Source organism: Camelus ferus, chromosome 22 (assembly GCF_009834535.1).
Source record: "Camelus ferus isolate YT-003-E chromosome 22, BCGSAC_Cfer_1.0, whole genome shotgun sequence".
In the NCBI taxonomy this organism is placed as follows: Eukaryota; Metazoa; Chordata; class Mammalia; order Artiodactyla; family Camelidae; genus Camelus; species Camelus ferus.
The window spans coordinates 2,575,246-2,597,712 of NC_045717.1; the positions used below are offsets into that span (position 1 = coordinate 2,575,246).

Sequence of the window (22,467 nt, forward strand, 5' to 3'; positions counted from 1 at the left end):
CTGAAGGTTTTTTTTTTTTTTCCCATGGAGGGGCAGGGAGGGGGGGACAGTCCTCGGTCTGATCATGATTTCCTGGACTGATTTTGTTATCTCTTTTTTCCAGTTACCTGCATCAGTTTGTCTTGCTCTCCTCTCCCGGAGACCTCCCTCAAACTTTCTCTCACAGCGCTAGTTCTAATGGAATTTTAATCTTTGCTATCACGTTTTTAATCTGAAAGAATGTTTGTGCAAATATTCTCTGACTATTCCCTCTTAATAGCATCCTGATCTTGTTTCATGGGTATTAATTATGGAGTTTTAAAAAGGTTTTTTTGTTTTTGAAAGCCTGTCTCCTCTGAGTTACTTTTCTCCATTTGTTTTGTCCTCTCTCTTTCACATAAGAGTCTCCCTGAAATGTCCAGCACCTTTGGCTTGTTTTTCAGACTGCAGGCTGTAAAGCAGACTGGCAGCTCGCAGACACAGGTGGAGCTTCAGTGTGGCTCCGCAGTGGCGTGAGCCAGCTGGGTCTTTCTCCTCAGCTCATCAGATTCCCTGGGAAGAACCTTCCCGCCTCCCACCTGGCAGCGAAGGAAGGGAGCCATGTTGAGAAGAAGAGATCTGTGGGCCTCCATATTCCCTGTGTGAACTTTCACCAAATGGTACTCCTCCCTCGTCTGTGCCTGGTGTCCTGCATGCGCTAGGGACTCTGCTTTTCTCTTTCTGGAAAATAAACCCCTAGGCTGGTGCCCAGTTGGAAGAAGGGCAACTGTCCAGACCAGAGGCCAATACCATCTCCATTGCAACTACTCAGCTCTGCCTTTGGCGCGTAGAAGCTGCCATAGACAGTTCATGAACAAATGGACATAGCCGTGTCCTAATAAAGCTTTATTTACAAAAATAGAAGTAAGATTTGGCCCATGGACCACAGCTTGAGATCCTGGTCTGGGTTCCAGATCGTTAGGTACCTGATCCCGCCAATTCCCAGACTTTGGATGTTCTGCCTTGCAGGTTGGTTTGCTCTTGAAGTTTCCCCGTTGTTGCCTTAAAATGTTGGCTGTCCCGTTTCTGCACAGGCAGTAATTTCTTATTTGTCTACTTCCCAGCTTCCTGAATGTCATCACTGATGTTTCCTCTCCTGACCTCTCTGCCCTTGGAGCTCAGGTTTCTGGAAGTAGTAGAGATAAATGGATACATCCATCTCCCATCCATAACTACCTGGATCCTTTTTTTTAAAATAGATCCCTTGGGTTACCTCTGTCAGCATCCAGACCTAATGTTGATTAGGATTGGTTTAGGTTGTGTGTCTTCACCAAACGGTACTTCGCTGTTATATTTTTTTTAATAAATCAATTGAACATGCTCCACATAAAATGAAAGACTTCCTTGAAGATTTGAATATAAAGGTGACTCCTTCCTTTTGGGAAAAGGCTTTACTTTACGTGGCAGCCATAATTCTAACAAAAATTGCTTTGTGAGAAAGGTATTCATATGTCCATTTTACAGATGGGGGAACGGAGGTCCAGCACCATGGAGTTACCCAAGCTCAGGTGGATAGTATGTGAGAGAGCAGGATTTGAACCCATCCTGCTTCTGAGCTAAAGGAAGGGGCTACGGGCTTTGATTTTGTTCTCTTTGGGAAGAGTGGCATAACCAGGTTTAGAAAGGAGCCTTGGATGGGGGGACCAGGGAAGAGGTTGGATGGGAGAAGCAAGCCTGGGGGAAGGGAGGCCCAGAGGAGGCTGCTGCAGTCGGTCGAAGGCAGTGGGGCTGACAGGGCCTCTTTGACAGGGATTATGGAGACCAGAGGCAGGACTTGTAATTGAGTGAAAGAGGGAGGCATGAAACATGACCCCAGCCCCTCCCTGTGATGATGGAGAAACCCTCAGCCAGAGGGGACTGATGGACTGCCCTACCATCCTCACCCGGGCAGGGCAGGGTCAGTCAGTCCAGCTCCCACAGTGCTTGTAGAAAGAACCACGGCCACTCTCTGCAGGTTCCAGAGCCTGGAATTTAACAGGCAGGGCCTGCAAGCAAGGTCCTTGGTCTCAGCTCCCTTGGCCCAGGGCCAGGAGAAGGGAGGAGCTGAAATACCTGGGTTTTGGGGAAGTCCGGTGAGCACCCTGCTTCCCGGAGAGGGATCACAACTCATCTGCCAGGGATGTCTGGTTAGCTCTGGGACACTGGGGTGCAGGGAGAGCCCTGACTCCAAGCAGTCAGGCCCAGGTCCCGAGTGCCCTGGAAGCCTTCAGAGTGGGAGCAGATAGGCCAGCGGCTGGTGCTGTCCTGAGGGCCAACCCCTGGACAACGGCGGCAGCAGGCGACAGGGACCAGCATCCAGACTTCAAACTCTGATATGGACGCTCTCCTGTTTATTATCTGCCCTCTCCTGAGCCCAGTTTGTCCTCTGTAGAATGGAGAGGCAGGATTGCTGTAGGGGCCACTAGAGAGTGACAGATCTGAGGGAGCCCGGTCAAGGTTATTTCTGACAGATAATGCTTGCAAGGCAGAGGTGGAATTTCAGGCTTTAGAGGAGCTGAGTCTACTCACCTCAAGCTGCTGCCCCATTGGTTCTGGGAGACAAGGAGGGCAGGCAGGTTTTCCTTCTGTGGATGGCTCTGTCTCCCCTTCTGTACCAGAACTGTCCCCAGGCATCCATGCCCCTTCCCCACGCCCCTGGAGCACCTGTACATCTCTCTAAGATCATTTCCCACACTGTGCTGTAATTGGCTGTTTGTCTGTCATCCCCCAGCTCCTTGTGAGCTGCTCAAGAACAAGAACCACATGTAATCCCCAGGATCTGGCACAGAGTGGGTTAATGTCGAATGGATGGACAGATGGATCGATAGATGGATGGGTGAGTGAGTGGATGGATGGGTGGATAGATGGATGAGTGGATGGATGATGGATGGATGGATGAGTGGGTGGATAGATGGATGGATGAGTGGATGGGTGGATGGGTGAGTGGATGGATGGGTGGATGAGTGAACAAAAGGATGAATGAACAAAGATTGATTGATATCTATTATCTGTTGTTGGGTGAATGGATGAGTAAATATGTTAGGTGGATGTTTGATAGTCTGGATGAATATAGTCTTTCATTCACTCAAAACTCTGTAGTGAGTAGTGTTTCTACAGAGGGATACATGGACGAGTGGATGAGGTGAGAGCACACGAGTAGAAGGGGAGAAAGAGAAAGTGAGACGGAGAGAAAAACATCATAACAGGTGAATAAACCAAAGAAGAACTGGAGAAGCGCCTGAGAGGACAGACGGCCTGTGTTCCCACGTTCACGGCCTCCTCGGAGGGTGTCAGGTCTGTGAGCTGAAGTTTTTCCCAAGGTCCCCAGGGGGAGGGGTTGGAAAAAAGAATTCACAAACACTCTTTCTGTCTACTAAAAAAAAAAAAAAATTTCTGTAAATAAACTTTGAATCCACTTCTAAGTATGTTTAGAAAGAGCAGTGACGGCTTTCATGAGGGTAGGTTCTAAGTGCTCCATTCGGAGCTGTGTTTAGGGACCCGCAGAAACACATACAGTCCCCAAAGCGAGGGCTAAAATGCGTACGAGACGAGAACCATATGCTGGGCGCGCTGATGGCAAGCGGCTCGCCGCAGGCATGTGTGCTCTGCTGTTGATGGAGCGCTCGGCAAGGGGTCCTGGCCCTTCCTGAAGGGGAGGTCAATGAGAATACTCCCCTTTCTCATAAATCCTTGGGAAAAAAACGGGCCTGTCTCCCACACACATGCGGCTAATTATCTGGGGCCCAGGGCTCTCCCCGGAGAGCAGCTGAGAGCAGTTTTCTTAGGGCTAGATCTGTCCCCAGTGGTTTCCAACAGCACCGGCTAGAAAGACCGTGGCAGCTTGCCCTTGGTTCGCCAGCGGGCATTTTCCCACCCTGGTGGGCGGAGGCGGGTCAGGCGCAGGTGCTCAGCCTATAAAGGAGAAAAAAAAATCCCATCCTCTCCTTTCCCAATGCCCAGCAAAGATCAGACTCAGAGACAAGCCACTGGTGGACGTCCTGGAGTCCAGAGTCTCTCTGCATGGCCACTGGTGGCCATCCACCTTAGTCCAGTCTACCTGGATTTGGCCTGAGCCAGGGCCAGGCTCTCGGAGGACCAAGGCAACTTGGATGTGGTCCCCACTTTGTGGGCCACACAGTCTAAGAGAGGGAGAGACAGATGGGCAGACTGTTCCATCCCAGTGCACCAAGTCCTGAAGCAAGTAAATGCCCCTAGCTCAGGAGTGGGCAGCCGGGAAGGCTCCCCAGAGGAGGGCCCACGTGTTAGCTGGGTCTTGAAGGATGAGTAGGAGTTACTCTGGCAAGTAATGGGGGAAAGGACACTGGAGACACAAGCAGCCCAGCTCAGGGGCCAGGTGTTCTGGCAAACGGCAGGCCGGGACAAGCAGGGGGTGGGCAGAGCAGGCCAAAGACGGACATCCCGGAAGGGCATTGGCCAAAGAGCTCAGGCTGCGGGCCAAGGTCGGGGGGGCCTGTGCAAGGCTTTAAAGGCAGTGGCATGTAAGGATGTGTGGTTTAGAAGGACCGTGCTGACTGTGGGGTAGAGAATGAGGGGAAACAGGGCGCCAGGATGAGGCTGTGACCATCGACCCAGGGAGGGATGCTGGGACTGGACTTGGTGGGAACACGGAGGGGCAGGCTCTGGCTCCTTCTCTTCTGACTCTGATTTGGGGTGTGTTCCTCAACCTCATGGTGCCACAGCTCTACATCTGTAAAATGGGGATAATGGGACCCGCCGCCTGAGGTTGCTGTTTGGTCCACAGTAATGCACGTAAAATGCCAGGACAGGGCTGAGGCCCGGTCAGCCAGTGGCCTTTGACCTCTTGTATTGGAGCGGGTGCCCAGGAAGTGTCGATGGGATGGATCCACCCACATTCCAGGGGGCTGCTGGGTGGATGGTGATGCTGTTCCCAGAGATGGGGAATTCAGATGGAGAACTGGGGGTGGGGGCGGTAAAGACTTTGGTTTCAGCCATTTCCAGCCCGTTTCCACTAGAACTGCTGAGGGGCTTCTGTCCCATCTCATCTAATCCTGAGGCAGAATAGCCTGTGGCTCAGAGCATGAGCTCTGGCACCAGACCACCTGGTCGAATCCTCACCTTGCCACTGATGCTGTGTGACCTCAAGCCAGAGACTTGCCCACTCTGAGTCCAGTTTCCTCCTCTACAGAATGAGATGTCAGGTGGCTGTGAAAATTATAGGAGGATTGACATGACAGAGCTCAGAACACCTGGCAGACGGCAAACTCTAAGTGTGCACTGCAGAAGTCCTAGGGCAGCAGTGGTGGTGGTGGTGGTAGCGGTGGTGGTGGTGGTAGAAATTATTGCGGGTGGTTTATGATCTCAAAACTGGTGTCCCTGGGTTTCGTAATCTCACAACTTGGCTCCAACCTCCCACCCGCTGAGCACACAGAAGGCAACATGAAAAGTACATGAGGCTTGAAATCTTTTTGTAAGAAAAAAAAACAGTACTTAAGGAGAGAAAGAAACAAGAAATCAATTCTTGAATGTGTTTCCTGGACCAGCAGCAGCAACAGCCCCTGGGAAAACTGCAAATATTCGGGTCACCCCAGCCCCACTGATTTTGAAACTGGGGTAGGGGGGCGAGCAGCCCTGAGCACGTTGGAGAGTGGCACAGGACCTAGGGCACGGGAAAGGAGCTGCTCGTGTCTGGGGACATCCAGGGGCCTCTGGCCAGATGATGGCATCTGGGTAGAGAGGAGGAGTCCCAGGCAGCCCCCAGTTCTTTCTCTTTACAAAAAAAAGAAAAGAAAAGAAGTAGACAAATGCTTTGGAATTGGCATAGCAGGGTTTGAATCCCCGCTCTTCCACACACCAGGTGTGTGATGTGGGACAAGTCCCTTCTTTCTGAGCCTCTTCTGCCTCATTTGCAGGGCAAGGCAGGTTCCACCTCCCTGGCAGGGGTGCTGAGCAGAGTAGACAAGCGAACATCCATAGAGCTCCCAGCACAAAGCCGGGCGCGTGGCAGGTCCACAAGCCGACGCTGCCTTCCTTGCCTCCCACAGCATCCCAGGACGCCCGTCCAGAGCTCTGGGAACCGTGAAGCAATGGGGACATCTCCCCATGGCAGAAGCCTGACCTCTAGCCATAGGCAGGACCTGGGGCCTGCAGACAGGGGCAGCCGCTGTCAGCAGGGACTCCCAGGTGCCCCCACATCCGTCCCTGACTCAGCAGCCACCTCCAGATGAGGCCAGCCCCAGCCGGAGCAGCACAGGATCTAGGGAGGGAACAAAAGGAGCCACCTGTGTCTGGAGACCAGGCTATGGCATCTGAATAGATGGGAGATGGCCCCAGGCAGTCCCCAGTGTCCCCATAGGCAGGGGCCTCAGGGGCCAGGTGAGCCTAGGAGTGCTGACGGCCGCACACAGCTGCCCCAGGCCGCAGGCCCCTGCCCACCGGTGCCTCCCCACTCAGGCAGTGCCACACGCACCCGACGTGGTCCACCCCCAGCCAGCCAGGGAGCCACCCTCCGCCCTGCCCAGCCTCCTTCCACTCCAGACAGCTGTGGGGAGGCCGGGACAGGTAAGCAGTTCCTGGAGAGGCCAGTTTCCAGGCACGGTGAGGGTGTGAGGACACCTGAGCTTTCAGGGAGAGCATGTTGTGGGGTGGTCCCACTGGTGGCAAGGCCAGTCCCCAGCATGTCACACTGGGTTGTGGTTAACGCCTCAAGGGGCAGGAGTCGCTGGGCCTCAGAACCCGGATATGGGACCCAGGCCTGGTCCATCACGGCGTCCCCAGTGCCTGCAGGGCGTCCTGTGGATGTTTCAGGGATGACAACCTGAGTGACAGACTGAAGATGAGGTATTCACATTCCCATTTGAGGCCTAGGAAGCTGAGGGTCTGAGAGGTTCAAGGTCATGTGTTATCTTAGCTCACCTCAAACGACCTTGAGAACCGAGGTCACCACCTCCAGTCCAAAGGTGAGGAGACGGAAGCTCCAAGGCAGGAAACGGCTTGCTCCGGGCTGTGCCAGTGAAAGCAGACTTTCTAAGATGCAAATGCGATCTTTCCTCTTTAGAACACAGGCTTTGTGATGGTAGGGCTCCTGTCTGTCTTGTTTACAAAGGGACAAGGGACAAAATCACCCTTGTGAGCTTCATGCCCTTCCAGAGCTGCTCAGAAAGGTGGCCGGCAGGGCAGGGCCCCTGATCCCAGAGAGATAAGGCCAGCTTCTCCCAAGAGGGCCGGGAATGCAGAGGGATGTCAGGCACAGGATGAGTCCCTCTTCTGCTAGGAATAAAGAACGCTGCCCAGCTAAACAGAGTCACCATGCAACCCAGCAAGGAGGGACTCCGAGAGCTGCTGGTACACCAGCATTCACTGCAGCACCAGGGAAGGTGCAAACAGCCCAAGCGTCCATCACCAGAAGAATGGATAAGCAAAATGCAGTCTGTGCATACAATGGAAGGCTATTCAGCCGTAAAGAGCACTGAAGTGCTGCGTGCTTGTTTTAGTCTTTTCAGGCTGCTCTAACAAAGATACCATAGACCGAGTGCCTCAAATAGCAAATACTTATTTCTCACAGTTCCAGAGAGCGGGAAGTCCAAGATCAAGGCACCAGCTGAGGTGGTGTCTGGTGAGAGCCTGCTTCCGGTTCGTAGACAGCCATCGTCTTGTATCCTCACACGGCAGAAGGGATGAGGGAGCTCTCCAGGGTCTCCTTTGTAAGGGCACTAATCCCATTCACGAGGGCTCCACCCACATGACCTCAGCACCTCCCAAAGGTATTAGGAGGTGGGGCACACCTCCGAATACCATCACATTGAGAGTCTGGATTTTGATATGTGAATTCTGGGAGGACATAAACAATCAGTCTATAGCAATGCTACAACATAGGTGAAATGTGAAGACATTATACTGGGATAAGCCAGACACCAAAGGATAAATACTGTATGATTCCACTCATATGAGGTCCCTAGAGTGGGCAAATTCATAGAGACAGAAAAGAGATTGGTGGCTGCCAGGGGAAGGGGGTCAGTGAAGGCACCCAGGAAGCTCAACAAGGAGCTAGCCATGCAGAGACGGTGTGAGGAGGGCCTCGGGCAGAGGGAACAGCTGGTGCAAAGGCCCTGAGGTAGAACCAGGCCCGGCAGGCTTGAGAAGCAGAAGGAAAGCCCTGTGGTGGAGGTGGAGGTGGGGGGTGGGTGAGGGGGAGCAGTGGAAGATGGGGCAGTGTGGAGAGCCTCCTTCCTCACAGGCTGCCCACTGGAGTGACCGACCATCCAGCCCACCGGGGACTGTTCCAGTTTTAACACCGAAAGGCCCAGGAGACCCCTCAGTCCTGAGCACACTGGGAGGGCTAGTCACGCTAGTGCCCACTTCCTCCCCACATTTCCTGGATGCAGAAGTGAAAGCACCCTGGGCCCTGCTGGGGGCTGGCATGCCCCTCCCTCAGCAGAGCTCTGTTCTCCTGTCCTGAGGACCCTGGATGCCAAGGTCCAGGGCCCGTAGGGTCAGGTCACCTTGGAGCTGGTGGGACAAGCTGAGGGTCAATACTTCCTAAGTCCCATCCACCACCATGCTGGTCTGTGTGCTCTGAAGGCCTCACTTGCTCTTTTCTAGGACCTTCTGACTGGGTTTTTAACATGCAGGTTAGCAGGAATTCTCATGGAAATCAAAGCTCACATAAATAGCTTTTAAGTTTAAAAAAAATAAAAAGCATTTCATTCTCTGAAAGCAATAAATCCTGGCCTTCGTGGAGTTTGAGGGGATTCACTGGCCCACATGTCAGTGATCAAGGCTTTGGGGTGGATGGAGAGGTGGGGAACTCTGTGTCTCTGGGCTGCACTGGTTTCTCTGTGCCTCTCTGTAGCCTGTTTTCCGACAGGAAACAGGATCCCAGGAGATGAGACGCTCTGGGGAGAAGCCAGTTTGCACCAGCACAGATCTGGGTCTGACTGAGCCCCTACAGAGCCACCCCAAGCTCTCTGGCACCAGTTCCTTCCATATTCGGGTTAACCTGACTCTTCCCTTCACCTTTTAAGAGCCCAAGAAAGTCCTCCCCTTTCTAGACTCCTTCCCACCCACCCCTTCCAATCCAGGCCAGCTGGCCCATCGGGGCCTCAGAGATGTATTCACGGCCTGGAGCCGTGTGGGAGAGAAGGGCCCTGGTCTCTTCGTCCCTCTGAGGGGCTTTTACTCTTTTTTTAGCAAAGAATATTCTAAACAGTATGCTTTTTTCTTTTTTTTAATTGAAGTGTAGTTGATTTACAGTGTTGTGTTAACTTCTGGTGTACAGCATAGTGATTCATTTATGTGTGTGTGTGTATATATATATATATATATACATATACACATATATTCCTTTTCATATTCTCGTTCATTATAGGCTACTACAAGGTATTGCATATGGTTCCCTGTGCTCTACAGTATGAACTTGTTTATCTATTTTGTATGTAGTAGTTAGTATCTGCAAATCCTGAACTCCCAATTTATCCCTCCCCACCCTTTCTCCCTGCTGGTAACCATAAGTTTGTTTTCTATGTCTGTGAGTCTGTTTCTATTTTGTAAATAAGTTCTTTTATGTCATTGTGTAGATTCCACATATAAATCATATCATATGGTATTTTTCTTTCTCTTTCTGGCTTACTTCACTTAGTGTGCAATATTCGAGTCCATCCATGTTGCTGCAAATGGCATGATTTTATTCTTTTTTATGGCTGCGTAGTATTCCATTGTATAAATGTACAACAGCTTCTTTATTTAGTCATCTGTTGATGGACATTTAGGCTGTTTCCATGTCTTGGCTATTGTAAATAGTGCTGCTGTGAACATTGGGGTGCACACATCTTTTCGATTTAGAGTTCCCTTGGGATATATGCCCAGAAGTGGAATTGCTGGATCATATGGTAAGTCTATTTTTAGTTTTTTGAGGACTCTCCATACTGTTTTCCATAGTGGCTGCACCAAACTGCATTCCCACCAACAGTGTAGGAGGGTTCCCTTTTCTCCACACCTTCTTCAGCATTTATTGTTTGTGGACTTTTTAAGACTTTCTCTCTTAATGCAGATTTGCTCAGCCCACCCTTCAGCTGCCTGAGCCAAGAGCTGCAGGGAGGGGGCTCTGCCAAGCCCAAGAAGTGACCTGTTACTGGGCCGCCCCAACGCGGTACCCATGTGCCTTACAACTCCTTACATCTGTCGCTCACGAGGACCCCTCAAGGAATCCCTTGAAATGTCTACTGCAAGACACAGAAGCCCTTTACTGAAAGCCCTTCCCTGAGCCTTATCACCTTGACCTAGAGATGACGTTCCAACCCTCATCCCCTCTAGCAGTGTTCTGCGTCTCTCCTGGTCCTCTGGATGCAACATTCCACTTTTTAGCTCTGGTGTCTATATCACAGTCTGTTTCTTCGAAAAGGAGGCACGTAGGAGGGTGGCCCTGGTGCCGCAAGAGCCCTGGCAAACCCGGGCCAGTTCCTGGCTCCCGACGAGCTCTGACTTGAACAGGTCACCTCGTCTTGGGCCTCAGTTTCTTTTCTGTCAGTGGACCAATCACAGCCACACCTCAGAGTTACCGGCAGGATGAAAGATGCAGCAGAAGTGCCCAGCACGCCGAGCGCGGCTCAGCCGCCCGCCCCCTAGGCTCCCCGCACCCCCCTCACCTGAGCCCCTCCCGCCGGGGCCCCTGGGAGATGCTCTCGGGGCTGGTGTCAGCCGTGGTCTGGGCTCCTTGATCCCATCTGAAATGCTTTCTTACAGCTGCTCCCGACTCGGGGGGAGGACCCAGCCTGGAACGTCAAGGCCTGGGGAGGGCGTGGGGAGGGCGTGCCCAACGCGGGCCGAAACACAGGGTCCTACCGTACGGCACAGGGAGCTCTAGTCAATACCTTGCAGTAACCTATCATGGAGATGAAAAGGAATATATGTGCGTATATGTCTGACCGAAACATTGTGCTGTACCCCAGGAATGGGCACGTTGTAACTGACTGTACTTCAGCTAAAAATAAACAAATAAATAACTCTGAAACTTAAAAAAAAAAAAAAGCAGGCTGGAGGCAGCCCCAGTGCTGGCGGCCTGTGGCCTTTTGTTTAGGTATCTAATTCATGGGCTTCTAAGAGCCATCTCTGGGCCCCTTCCATTTTGTGGTTCATGGTATATTAAAAAATATGTAAATAACAGTCACTAACGCCAAGAAGTAGTTATAAAAATTGTCAACTCTTCTAACCGTCACTTTCCGCAAGCTGCTTCTCACGCAGGAGGCCGAAGGCAGGGCTGAGAGGCCAGTGCTCTGGGTCCACACTGCACGGTCCCACCCACTACCAGCTGTAGGACCGCAGGGGGTCAGCTGATCCCTTTGTGCCCCAGCTTCTCCACCTATGAGATGGAGAACATAATCACCGCCTTCCTCCGAGGGTTGATGTGAGGAACACGTGGGTTAGGACCATGGAACTGAAACGCACGCCAAGGGGAAGCTAAACACTCAGTAAACAGTACCACCTCCCTCTTGTTTTTGTTAAACACTGTCGGGGGGCCACTGTGGCTGTCCAGAACCTTCAGCTCCTTTGGGAAGAATGTCGGTGGCCCTCTGTGAATGGGAGGTGGGGGCCCGCCCGCCCCTGGCACCCCGCTCCCCAACCCCGAGATGGGGTTCTGTTCATTTGCTCACTGAATGGCACAGTGTTCAGGCAGGCTCTCCAGGTCTGCTCACTGGGGGCAGTGGGGGTCTGCGCCAGCCTGGACAGCCATCCTGGTTCCAAACAAACATTCTCCTTACAACCCCAGCGACCTGTGGCATTGCTTCTCCGAGCTCATTCAGGGCTTTACAACAAGCAGCCGGGCGCAGGCCTGTCGGGCTCCCTGCCGCCTGGTGGAGGGTGGAGGGTGGAGGGTGAGCCTGCGGGGACATAAATGCCTTTGGAATGAGCCGTATTTGCTAAGCAAGAGGCTGTGATTTTAATTCCTGGAGGACAACATGACCCCCCCAGGGCCCAAGCAGCCTGCCAGCTGGCCAGCCTCTCTTGGTGTCAGCGTCCCCACCAGGAGTGCCTGTCCCCCAGGCCCTCCCAGGGGCGTCCACAGGACACACTGCGTCCCTCCTACAAGGGGCAGAGGGCTTTGTTAGGCCAGTCTGGAAATGAGCATGGAGAAACTCCTGGGCGGCAGTTTCCAGCTCTGAGGTGGGTCTGAAATTTGTAAAACAAAATGATCTAGGGAGATGTTTTAATAATCCTGCCATGGGAGCTCAAGTCCAGGGACTTCCCCTGCCTTTTCTGCTCAAGGCACACCCCCACAATGGTCCTGGGGCCCCAGGCAATCTTAGGGACCTCCAAGCTGAAGGTCTGGGGGATTCGGAGCCACCTGACGCCCCACTCCCTTTCTGGAGTTCTGGAAAGAAGGCTTTCAGTGCCCATGGGAGGGGCCAGCTGGGAAGGCCTCAGGAGGCTGTGGACACATTCAGGGATGGTAAGAAGACCTTGGCCTTAAGCACGGTGACCAAGGGGTTCAGAGGACAGGTCCTAGAGTCACCCAGACCTGAGTGCAAAGCCCTGTTCTACCATCTCCTTGCTGTGTGCCCATGGGGACTCCACTGTGCCCCGTGACCACACCGTTCCCGGCTCTCAGTAAATACACAGTGGTGGTCACTAGCCACGCTGCCAGCAGCATCACTGTGGTCTCCATCAGGCTAACCTGAGTTCACGGTCTCGCTCTGGCCCATGGTCACTGATCACCCTTTTCTTTTCTTTTCTTTTCTTTTCTTTTCTTTTTAATTATGGTAAAATACACATAACTTATAATTTGCCATTTTAACCATTTTTAAGTATATAATTCTGTGGTATTAAGTACATTCTGTGCAACCATCACCACCAGCCATCTGCAGAACTCTTTCCATCTTGCAGAACTGAAGCCCTGTTCCCATTAAAAACGAGCCCCCAGCCCTCAGCCCAAGCCCCCGACAACCACCATTCTACTCTGTCTCTGAATTTGACCACTCCAGGTACCTGGGAAAAGCAGAATTATTCAGTGTTTGTCCTTTTGTGACCGGCTTACTTCACTTAGTGTAAGTCTTCGAGGTTCATCCATGTTGGAGCACGTGTCAGAATGCCCTTCCTTTTTAAGACTGAATAATATCCCATCGCACATAAGTATGAGAAGACATTTTGTTTATCCATTCACCCGTCGATGGACATTTGGGCTGATTCCACCTTTTGCTGTTGCATCTGGGAGCCTTTCTTGACTTCTCTGAGCGTTAGTTTGCCCAGTCTTTAGAGAGAAAAGAATGGAGAGGGTTTAAAGTATTTTCCAGAACTGTATAGAGATTCAAGGAGATAAATTGCACAAAAGCTCCTGGCCCTAGGGGCTGGCAGGGGCGGGGGAGGTGGATCCAGGGGAGAGGGAGAGGAAGGGGCCTGGACAGACTGTCCCAGGGTTGTGAGGACAGCAGTAAGGCAGGCATTGCTGGGAGGTGTCCTCAGGAGAGGGAGGTGCTGGGAAGTCTTGGGGGAGACCACCACTTTGAGAGCCAAGTCATCTCTGCTCAGGCCTCCCAGGAGCCTGTCAGGGTTCACGCCCCCTTTGGAGTTGGTCAGTGACATGAGTTCTCCAGTCCAACCAGAGATGGGACTTTTATGAGTCAGAACTGGTTCCATTTTTGTCTGGCCTTGAACAGTGCCTGAGAAAAACATCGTCCCCCCTGTGGAGTTACATCCTTACTGTGCAGATGGTTGTCACAAGCCATGTCACTTAGCAGCAAGCTGGAGCCCCCGCCAGCCCCTGCTCGGCCTGAAACCTCCAGATTTCTTCGAGAAATCTCATTACCAGACCCTTTAGCCTCTGCATCCTGAACCCCAGGCCCACAGACAGACAGTGATGAGGGACATGGAATAGCTCCAGACCAGCCCTGCCCTCGTGGGCTCAAGGTCAGGGTGTAATTGAGGGCTCAGCCAACATCGGGACTCAAATCCTGCCCGTGGACCACACTTGAGCTCTGCTGAAATACGGCTGCCATGTCCGGGGCTCCCCCACCTTGGGAAGCGCACAACCCATTTACATCAAGTCCCCAGACTCTGATGGCCCAGAGGCCCCTAGGCAGTTATTTCTTGGGGTCCCAAACTGCTACCAGAGGCAAGTTCATGTGCCACCGCAGGGCACGTGATCAGCTCGTGCACGATCCTCTGATTGGCTGATGTTGGGGTAACAGGGCGTCAACACCATCAAACCCTAGGCACCAGGTCTGGGGGCCACGTGCTCTCAATCATCGAGTAGTTAATTTCTTCCCTTTGGTGGTGGTTTTAAGCATCTGAAAAACTCAGGAAATACACATGAGATACTACTATCTGGGTGCTTCAGAGAGGAGCTGCAGCAGAGGACAAGGGGAGAAGCCTGGCCTGAGAAAACCCCACAGGGTCCTGCTCAGTTACTAAATCAGCCCCTCTTTTGTGCCCCAATACTGGTGTGTCTGCTACCAGCTCCTCTGTTTAACAATTCTGCAGGGCAGGGGTGGTCGCCGTCAGCCCTGAACTCTTATCCTCATGGACTGGACACCTAAAGCTCAGAGAGGTTGAGTGACTTGCTCCAGATGAACAGCTCTCTTTCAGTCATATCTCTTCCCCTCCTGCACCAGCACCGCCTGGTTGATGCCTGTTGCTTACAGCCTCCGGAAGGAAGCTTTGCTGTGAGACACCAGGGTCCCCACAGCTGCCAGCCTCTGACCCAGAGCCGCATGGGTGCCACACAGAGGTAAGGAGACCAGTCTGAGCTGGTCTTCTTCACTGGCAGACTCTCCAGCTGGGACCGTGTTTCCAGCAGCATCCTTGGGTAGGTCGATCAAGACAGACTCCCAGGTACCTCCCCGGACAGCCTGAGTGTCTGCATCTGTGCAGCAGCAGGAGATGTTCTCCGACCATAGAAAACCAACAAGCGGAAAGCTCTGGGGCAAACCCTGGGCTGGGGACCTGGCTTTGCTTGTTTGGAGAATGTCTTAACTGCAGCCAGCTGGCCCAGCTTCCCCCTGGGGTGCCCTGCTGCTTGCCTGGGGGGCCGCCCCTTCCATTGTCAAGGCTGCCTGCCTGGGGTTTCAGCATGCCTGGCACAACCATCCTTGCCCCTTAGGAACCACAAACTGATGGTGAAGGGCTTCCCAAGGCACCAGCTGTGTGGCCTTGGGTAAGTCTTTTTGTCCCACTTAGCCTCGGAGTTCTCTGCACAGTCCTCCTCTGCACGGTCCTCCTCTGTACCTTCTTCAGAGGGCCAGGCAGGGAGTAGACGAGCTCCCGGGATGAGCCGCAGGAGGCCTGGAGCACCGAGGGTTCCAAGTTCATGTTCACTGAGTGAGAAGCTGGCCTGGCGCCTAGTGGGTGCTGAAGCAGAGCTGCTGCCGTTGCCTGGCCCTCTGCACCTGCTGATCTGGAAACTGAGGAGGGGCCATCCTTCCTGCCTTTCCCCGCTGCAGGTTCCACCATCCAGGCACCACGTGCGCCAGGCCTCTCTGTGTTTGCAAAAGCAGCGGACAGGGAGCCTGGCGGTCAGCGTGGGGCTCAGCTCCAGGGCTCCCCCTCTCCCAGGGCCTCTGTTTGGCCAAGCACGGCAGGCCTCGCCACCTCTGTCTCCTGCCACGGGGAGAAAGGAGGGCAGAAAGTGACCCTCACGTCAACAGCTTTCCTATCAAACCAGGTAGTCCTGCATCTCCTCTAAGCCGTGGATCATGTGAGATTTGACAGCCTTTTAAAGAGAATGCCAGGAAACGGGGCACAGGGACGTAAGGCCTCCTCACCCATGCACACTCTCCCTCCTTCCTTCTTCCCTCAACAAATGCCGCCAGGTCCTGCCCCACGCTGGGAGTATTCAGCCTTAAAAAAGAAGGAAATCCTGTCCCGGTCTGCAATGTGGATGAACCTTGAGGACATTATGCTACGTGAAATAAACCAGTCACGGAAAGACAAATACTGGGTGATTCCACTTACCTGAGATACCCAAAGTAGTCAGACTCTTAGCAACAGAAACTGAAATGGCTTTTCGCAGGGGCTGGGGGTGGGGGCTGGGAGGGGGAGCTGTTTGATGGATGGTTTCAAATTTTACAGGATGAAAAGTGCTAGAGCTGTGAGGCTAACACTGCTGTACTGAACACCTAGAAAAGGTCGAGATGGAGAATTGCATGCTGTGTGTTTTATTCCACAGTGAAAAAAATATTTTTAAATTACAAACTCAGGAGTACAAGAAATAGCATGTTTCTCATTTTTCAGTTTTGTTTAACCGTCCTGACCTCAAGCCCCCGTGTCCATAAGGCAGGCACGAAACTCATTCTCACCGCACCCCCGGGACCCACAAAAGTTTCAGAGCCTAAGATAGCACTGAGCACCCCCTCCCCATCCATGTGAGCCTCTCCTCTCTCTCTTCCTCCATCTCCCCCATCCAGGACGCCGCCTTAACTAAAGTCGGGGGGGCACCGCTAACCGGGGCCTGCTTCTGCTCTTCTGCCCTGCTCCAATCCCCAGGTCAGGCAAATGGGCCTGACCTCCGGCTTGAAAACCAGGAGAATGATAAAGGGAAACACACACACGCGTGCACGCACCTCATCCTGCCGCAGCCTCTGCCTCACCTCTGTGGTTGTTCCACGTATTTTGGAGGGTTTGAAGGTTGACTTTTATAGCAAAGGACAGTGCTTGTGACACAGCCTCTTCCTCTGTGGCCTCCAGGCTCAGCCTGGAGCCGGGCGACCCAGGAGGAGCAGGATAGAGAGGAGGGGGTGTAAAATGCTACTTAAAATTGCAGTCTCGTGCCTGCGACCTCACCTCTGCATGCCGTCCCCTCTGGCCCCTGAGAAAACTGGATGGAAGAATCGCGGGGTAGTTAGACTGAGGGGGAGTGAAGATGGAGGCAGAGAGGGGAAGGCAAGGGGGCTGCAGGGACATTTGCAGCGAGCGCCAGGAGAGGCGGGGGGATGAGGGAGGGGGTGAGGGCTGAGCTCGGGTTGGGGGCAGCCCGGTTCCATAACCCAGAGCCCTCTCCCTCCTCAGCATTGAGGTCACTCAGGTCCTGGGGGCTGACTTGGGCCGAGGGGGAGAAGGTGGGGGCAGGGTGCTCTGCATCAGATTCAGAAAAATTCAGATACAACAGAAACAGACCCATAGACATAGAATACAAACTTGTGGTTGCCAAGGGGGCGGGGGTTGGAAAGGGATAGACTGGGATTTCAAAATGTAGAATAGATAAACAAGGTTATACTGTGTAGCACAGGGAAATATATACAGGGTACTGTGGTAGCTCACAGCGAAAAGGAATGTGACAATGAATATATGTATGTTCATGTGTAACTGAAAAATCGTGCTCTGCACTGGAATTTGACACAACATTGTAAAATGACTATAACTCAATAAAAATAGTTAAAAAATAAAATAAAATAAAAAGAAAGATTCAGATACAAATGTGTGAATGGAGGGCTGGGTACCGAAAAGAATGTGCGTGAGTGTGCACATTATCTGGGATAAATCACGAGGAATTTATAAGCATCTCCCTGGGGCTGTGGGGGAGGGGAGGGAGGTGCCGATGGGTCTCCGAGCCAAGAAGGACGCTGAGTGGGTAGGACTGAGCCTGTCAGCACCGAGTTTAAGCATTTGAGATGCTGCGATAGTGTCTTTTTATGGCGTGTTGTCTCTGTAGTTTTATTTACGTGAATGTTAAAAAGCATTTGTCAGGGCTTTCGTAAGAGAATGCCCGCCCTCAGCCTTATTTTTAAGTCTGAAATTTCTCAGCGGCAAACTCTTCTGCCTCCAGACTTCCTAGGTAGGGGTTGGGGAGGGTGTAGCTCTGGTAGAGCACATGCTCAGCATGCACAAGTTCCTGGGTCCGATCCCCAGCACCTCCATAAAAATAAATAAATAAACCTTATTTCCCCCCAAAAGTTTAAGAGAAAAATAAATAAAATTTTATTTAAAAGAGTTTCCAAGCAGCAAACCTTTATGAATGCGGAAGGACTTGTGAATGAAATAATGAACGGATAGTTGAACAAATGGATGAATGAGTGAGGGGTGAGAATGCAGCCAACGGGGTGGGGGCTCTCCAGGGGAGCCGGGGTGAGGGAAGGAAGGAGACAGGGCTTTCTCCCGCTCCTCTCTGCTCCCCCAGGCCACGGTTACGGGGGTGGTGGGGAGTGGGGGGCCCAGCAGCAGGCAGGCTATGCCCGAGCCCCCTGGCTTCCCTTCTTAACAAGCCCCTCCTTGTTCTCCTGCCCAGGCCCCCCGGGACGGCGCGGCAAGCCTGGAAGAAGAGGCGATCCTGGTGAGTGCTGGGTTTTCTTAGCTCCTGAGCCTAGGCCTGGAGGTCTGCCCTTGACCTGGGACCGGGCTGGCGGCGCCAACCCCCATACCACCCTGTAACTCAGGACCCTTGGTCCCGGCCCAGGTCTTGTCTCCCCTCCAATTCCAGCCACTGTCCCCAGAGCCACAGTGTCCAGGGCTGCCTTTCTTGGCTTCTTGACGCAAATCCAGTGTCACAGTCCCAGTGACAGTCCCCACTGTGCCCTTGGCCACCCCCTCAAATCTCATTATTGGCCTCAGAAATTTAATCCCTGGTTTCCCCCTCCAAAGTGGCCTCCTGTCTTTGTGGGCGTTGATGGTGATTCCACCACCCACGGTCGCTACCCTGGGACCTTCAGCACAAGACGGTTCTCCTGTGCGTCCCCACCCCTCCCCAGACCTGGCCTGCCCTTCCCTTGGCAGAGCCACCAGCAGCCGTCACCTTCCTCCCATACAAACCGCAGGCTCACCTGTTCTTGCCCCACCCTCCCTCCGGTCATCTTCATTTCCCCCAAAATGCACTCTCTCTGCACAGCCCTTTCTCCAGACTCGCCATGAAGCTCCCTCAGAGGCCACTCGCCCCTGCCCCGCTCCTGTCTCCTCCTCTGCCTTGCCTCCCGCTCATCCCGGCCCCTCCAGGCTCCTCTTACTGTCACTCCACCCACATCCTTGGAGCCCGGGTTACCACTGACCTCCCGATGGCCTGGCCGGCATGAGCTGCTGTCTGTCTTCCTGACCTTCGCGCGGGCCATGCCCCCAGAATTCCTCTGTGTTTCCTCCCACATCTCTGTGGGACCCCTTCTTGTTTGCCTTCCCAATGGGACCCCACTTGCCTCTTAAGTGGATCTGCCCTTGGCCGTCTCTTCTCCTCCCTCCCAACCCTGTGGCTCCAGAGCCCCCATACTGCTGGCAATGCTCCCCTTCCTCCAGCTAAGTCATCTCTGGGCCCAGAGATTGGACGTGGCCCCACTGAGCCCAGCACCTCCCCCGCCTGCTCCCCCCTGGCTCCCCACCGCAGGGACGGGACTCCAACCACCTCCTTCCCTGTGCAGACACCGGGCCGTCATCTTTGCTCCCTCCGCCGCCACTTCCACGCAGAGTCCTGCTCAGTCTCTTCCCCAGGAGGTCTCAGACCTGTGCGCCCTCCTCTGTCTTCATCAGCACAGCCTCCTGACACTCTCACCACCCCTCCCACCATGTCCCCCATCTCCAGCCTCATTGTGGGGGTCCAGGACCCTCCCACTCTGAGCCTGCGCTCTTCTGCCCTCCCCCGCCCAGAATGTCTCCTCCTCCACCTGGACTCTTACCGAAGGTCACGACTCTTTGTCCTTGAAGTCTAGCTCAAGCATCTCCCCCCAAAAAGCCCTCTCCAGCCCCTCTGGCTGGGGCTGTCACCCCGAGTCTTCAGCACCCAGCCCAGAGCCTGGCGCAGAGCAGGATCCAGGGACTATAAATGCACAGTGCAGTGAATGAAGGAATGCCCGGATGCACACACGCTCAGCCAGAAGCAACTGCACAAGGATGGCGTGGTGATGATGCCAGAGGGGTCCACCACCAAGAGGACCCAGGCAGACTGGGCCTGGGGAGGCAGGACAGGTTCTCTCTAAGCCTCAGACTCTTCCTCCTGGCACTGGCATGGGCTCTCGTCCCCACCTTCCGCTACGTGCTCGCGCTATCTAGTTCCTTACATAGAAGCCTTCCAGATAAACTCCCAGAGTTCACTGGCAGGATACGCCTCTCATGGTACTCTGTTTGCTTTGACTTCCAGAAGCAGAAGGCTGTTTTGTGTTTGGCTGCAAAGGATTTTGTGTGTAATCACCACCCCCCGCACGCCAGCCCACCAGATACGCTCTTCATCACTCAGTTCTCATTTCTGCCCTCGTGAAAGGGTTTATTGCCTTTCGTTGTAAGCTCCCGATGTCTTTTCTGGAAGGAGATGAGGAATACATAGTGACTTTTTTTAGGACAAAGTATAATATTGCTCAACTTACTCAAAAACCCAATAGAATTTTGACTCCAGTTTACAAACGTCTAAAAGTCAAAGAAAGACCAGGACTTACTGGGCCGCTGACACGGCTCTGGGCCCTTCAAGTGCTTCATCTCACGTGATCCTCACAGAGCCCTGTGCAAGATAAGCGTATGTCCTTAGCCCCATTTTGCAGATAAGGAAACTGAGGCTCCAGGAGGAAGCAGTGTCTGGCCTGAAGTCAGCTGCCGGGCAAGCTGCTCCTCCCCTTCACTGCCCGTCCCCACGCGGTGGCCTGACTCTCTGCCTGTCACAGAGGGGTGTGCGTAGCACAGAGCAGATGTCCGTCTCTGCTTAGCTTTGGCTGGGCCTCATGTTTATTTCTAGATAGTTGCACACACATGCACCTCCTGGCTTTGGGCCCTTCCCTTGTACAAACCAGGCTCTTCCTGTGCCCCGGGGAGAAAGGCTCTTTTTGCCCAGTGGGACAGTATCTGGCCGAGATGGCTTCCTGCTGCTGCTGCTGCTGCTGCTGCTGCTGCTGCTGCTGCTACAGCTGCAGACAGAGCTGACCCTGCCTGCCTGTGGGGATGGGTCCTCTCCTGTTCCCAGTGAGAGCCTTTGCCTGGAATATGCCTTACAGGTCCTACAGTGTTTATGTGTCTCTGTCATAATGGAAGGGATTTTTCACCTCCCCACTGGCCCATTCCCTAGGGAAGCCCAGCACTGCCTTGGGATCCTCTTTCTAGGGAACTTAGGCAGAACCCTTTCTCTTTCCAGATCCCCCTTTCCCCAAGAGCATCCATCAGTCCCCCTGCTGCCCACAGCCCCCGATCCCTCCCTCTGTCCCAGTGCTTCCTGCAGGGCTGGTGGTCTGCTCTGCAAACATGTTCTTCTCCACCAAAGCATGGGCTCCTCAGAGCAGGTGCTTGAACCCCAGGCACTAAATAGATGGTCAATAAAAGCTTGTTTATAGGAATTGGGGAGGAAAGGAAGGAGAGAGAGAGAAAGAGGAACTGATGAGCAAATGAAGGGTAAAGCGTTAAGAAGCTAGAAGAGCAAAGGATGAAAACAGTCAAAAGCTGCTTGGCTGACGCTTGCACTAAACCTGCAGAGACAAACAGAGGTGCTCCCCGGATCTCTATGGCTGCCAGCCTTAGGTCAGCAGTTTTAGTACTGGGGGTTTTTTATCCACCCTGGCCCCAAGAAACTGTTTCTAAAAATCCACTGGAAGAAGCACTTCTGGAATGATAGAGTAAGGACTTCTGAAAATCTGCTCCTCCATGAAAGCAAGAACACTAGGAAAAAGACCTTTTCAGAATTCTGGAAATTAATATCTGGTAACAACCTAAGAAATGTTTATTCAAGAGAAATATCTGAACCTTACTGAAAACGGTGAGGTTTGTAGCATTTTAACTTGCCCATCTCCTGGCCCCGCTGTAGCCTTAAAAACCATCAGCCTCATAATCACGGCACCTGTGAAAAGTAGCAGCCGCAGAGGTGGCAGAACAAGGTTGAAGCCCCCAAGTGCTCATTCCCTGAGAACCATCACTATCTGTAAGCTCCCTGGAAAAGCCCACTTTTTATAGACTTGTCTCTATTTGATCTGATGCAGAGCTCACTCACTGGGAAAAGCCCTATTCCCGGAGAGCTTGCCAAAAACACTCAGCAGCAATTGTTTAATATTGCAGCTGCCTGAGGTAGCAATGCCAGTTGGAGCAAACAAGAAGCTGACACAAAAACTTAAATGAAGATCTAGGGTATGCGCTGTCCAAAGGGGCTTTGAAATGCTCCACCATATTCCTGGGAATCTAGAAGATGTGCAGGGAAAGACCTAAGAAAACCCCAGTCTGTCATCTCAGGCTGACCTTGAGGCTCCACTTAAACAGGAAATGAAGGCAAAGGCAGGGTTGTAACCTGGTGCAGCACTGAAGTTATGTTCCAGCACGCCCAAAGAGCACCTTGGCGTGGAGTGGGAGACTTACTGGATCAAGGCATTAAAGAAAAACTCTGTCTAGCTGACAATTAAACAACCCAAGCAGAGACTTCAGCAGCTGCACATGACAAAGAGTACACACTTTAGAGAATTAGCCCAGAAAAGCCCCTGAACAAACAGCAACAGCAGCAAATCCTGAAAAGGAGGAAGGGTATGTCATTTCCAAAGGAGCCACATTAGATTATTTTTAATGCCCAGTTTTTAACAAAATTATGAGACATACAAAGATACAAGAAAGTACGGCAATTTAAAAAGG

At 52.8% G+C, this 22,467-nt stretch overlaps 1 protein-coding gene across 1 annotated transcript in view; it reads left to right on the top strand.

Annotated features, from left to right (window-relative positions):
- The window catches only part of COL23A1 (collagen type XXIII alpha 1 chain), a 301,597-nt gene that overhangs the window by 219,299 nt on the left and 59,831 nt on the right, over positions 1–22,467 (top strand). Inside the window, 1 exon segment of the mRNA XM_032464925.1 lies at positions 18,188–18,232. Coding sequence (XP_032320816.1) covers positions 18,188–18,232 — 45 coding nt within the window.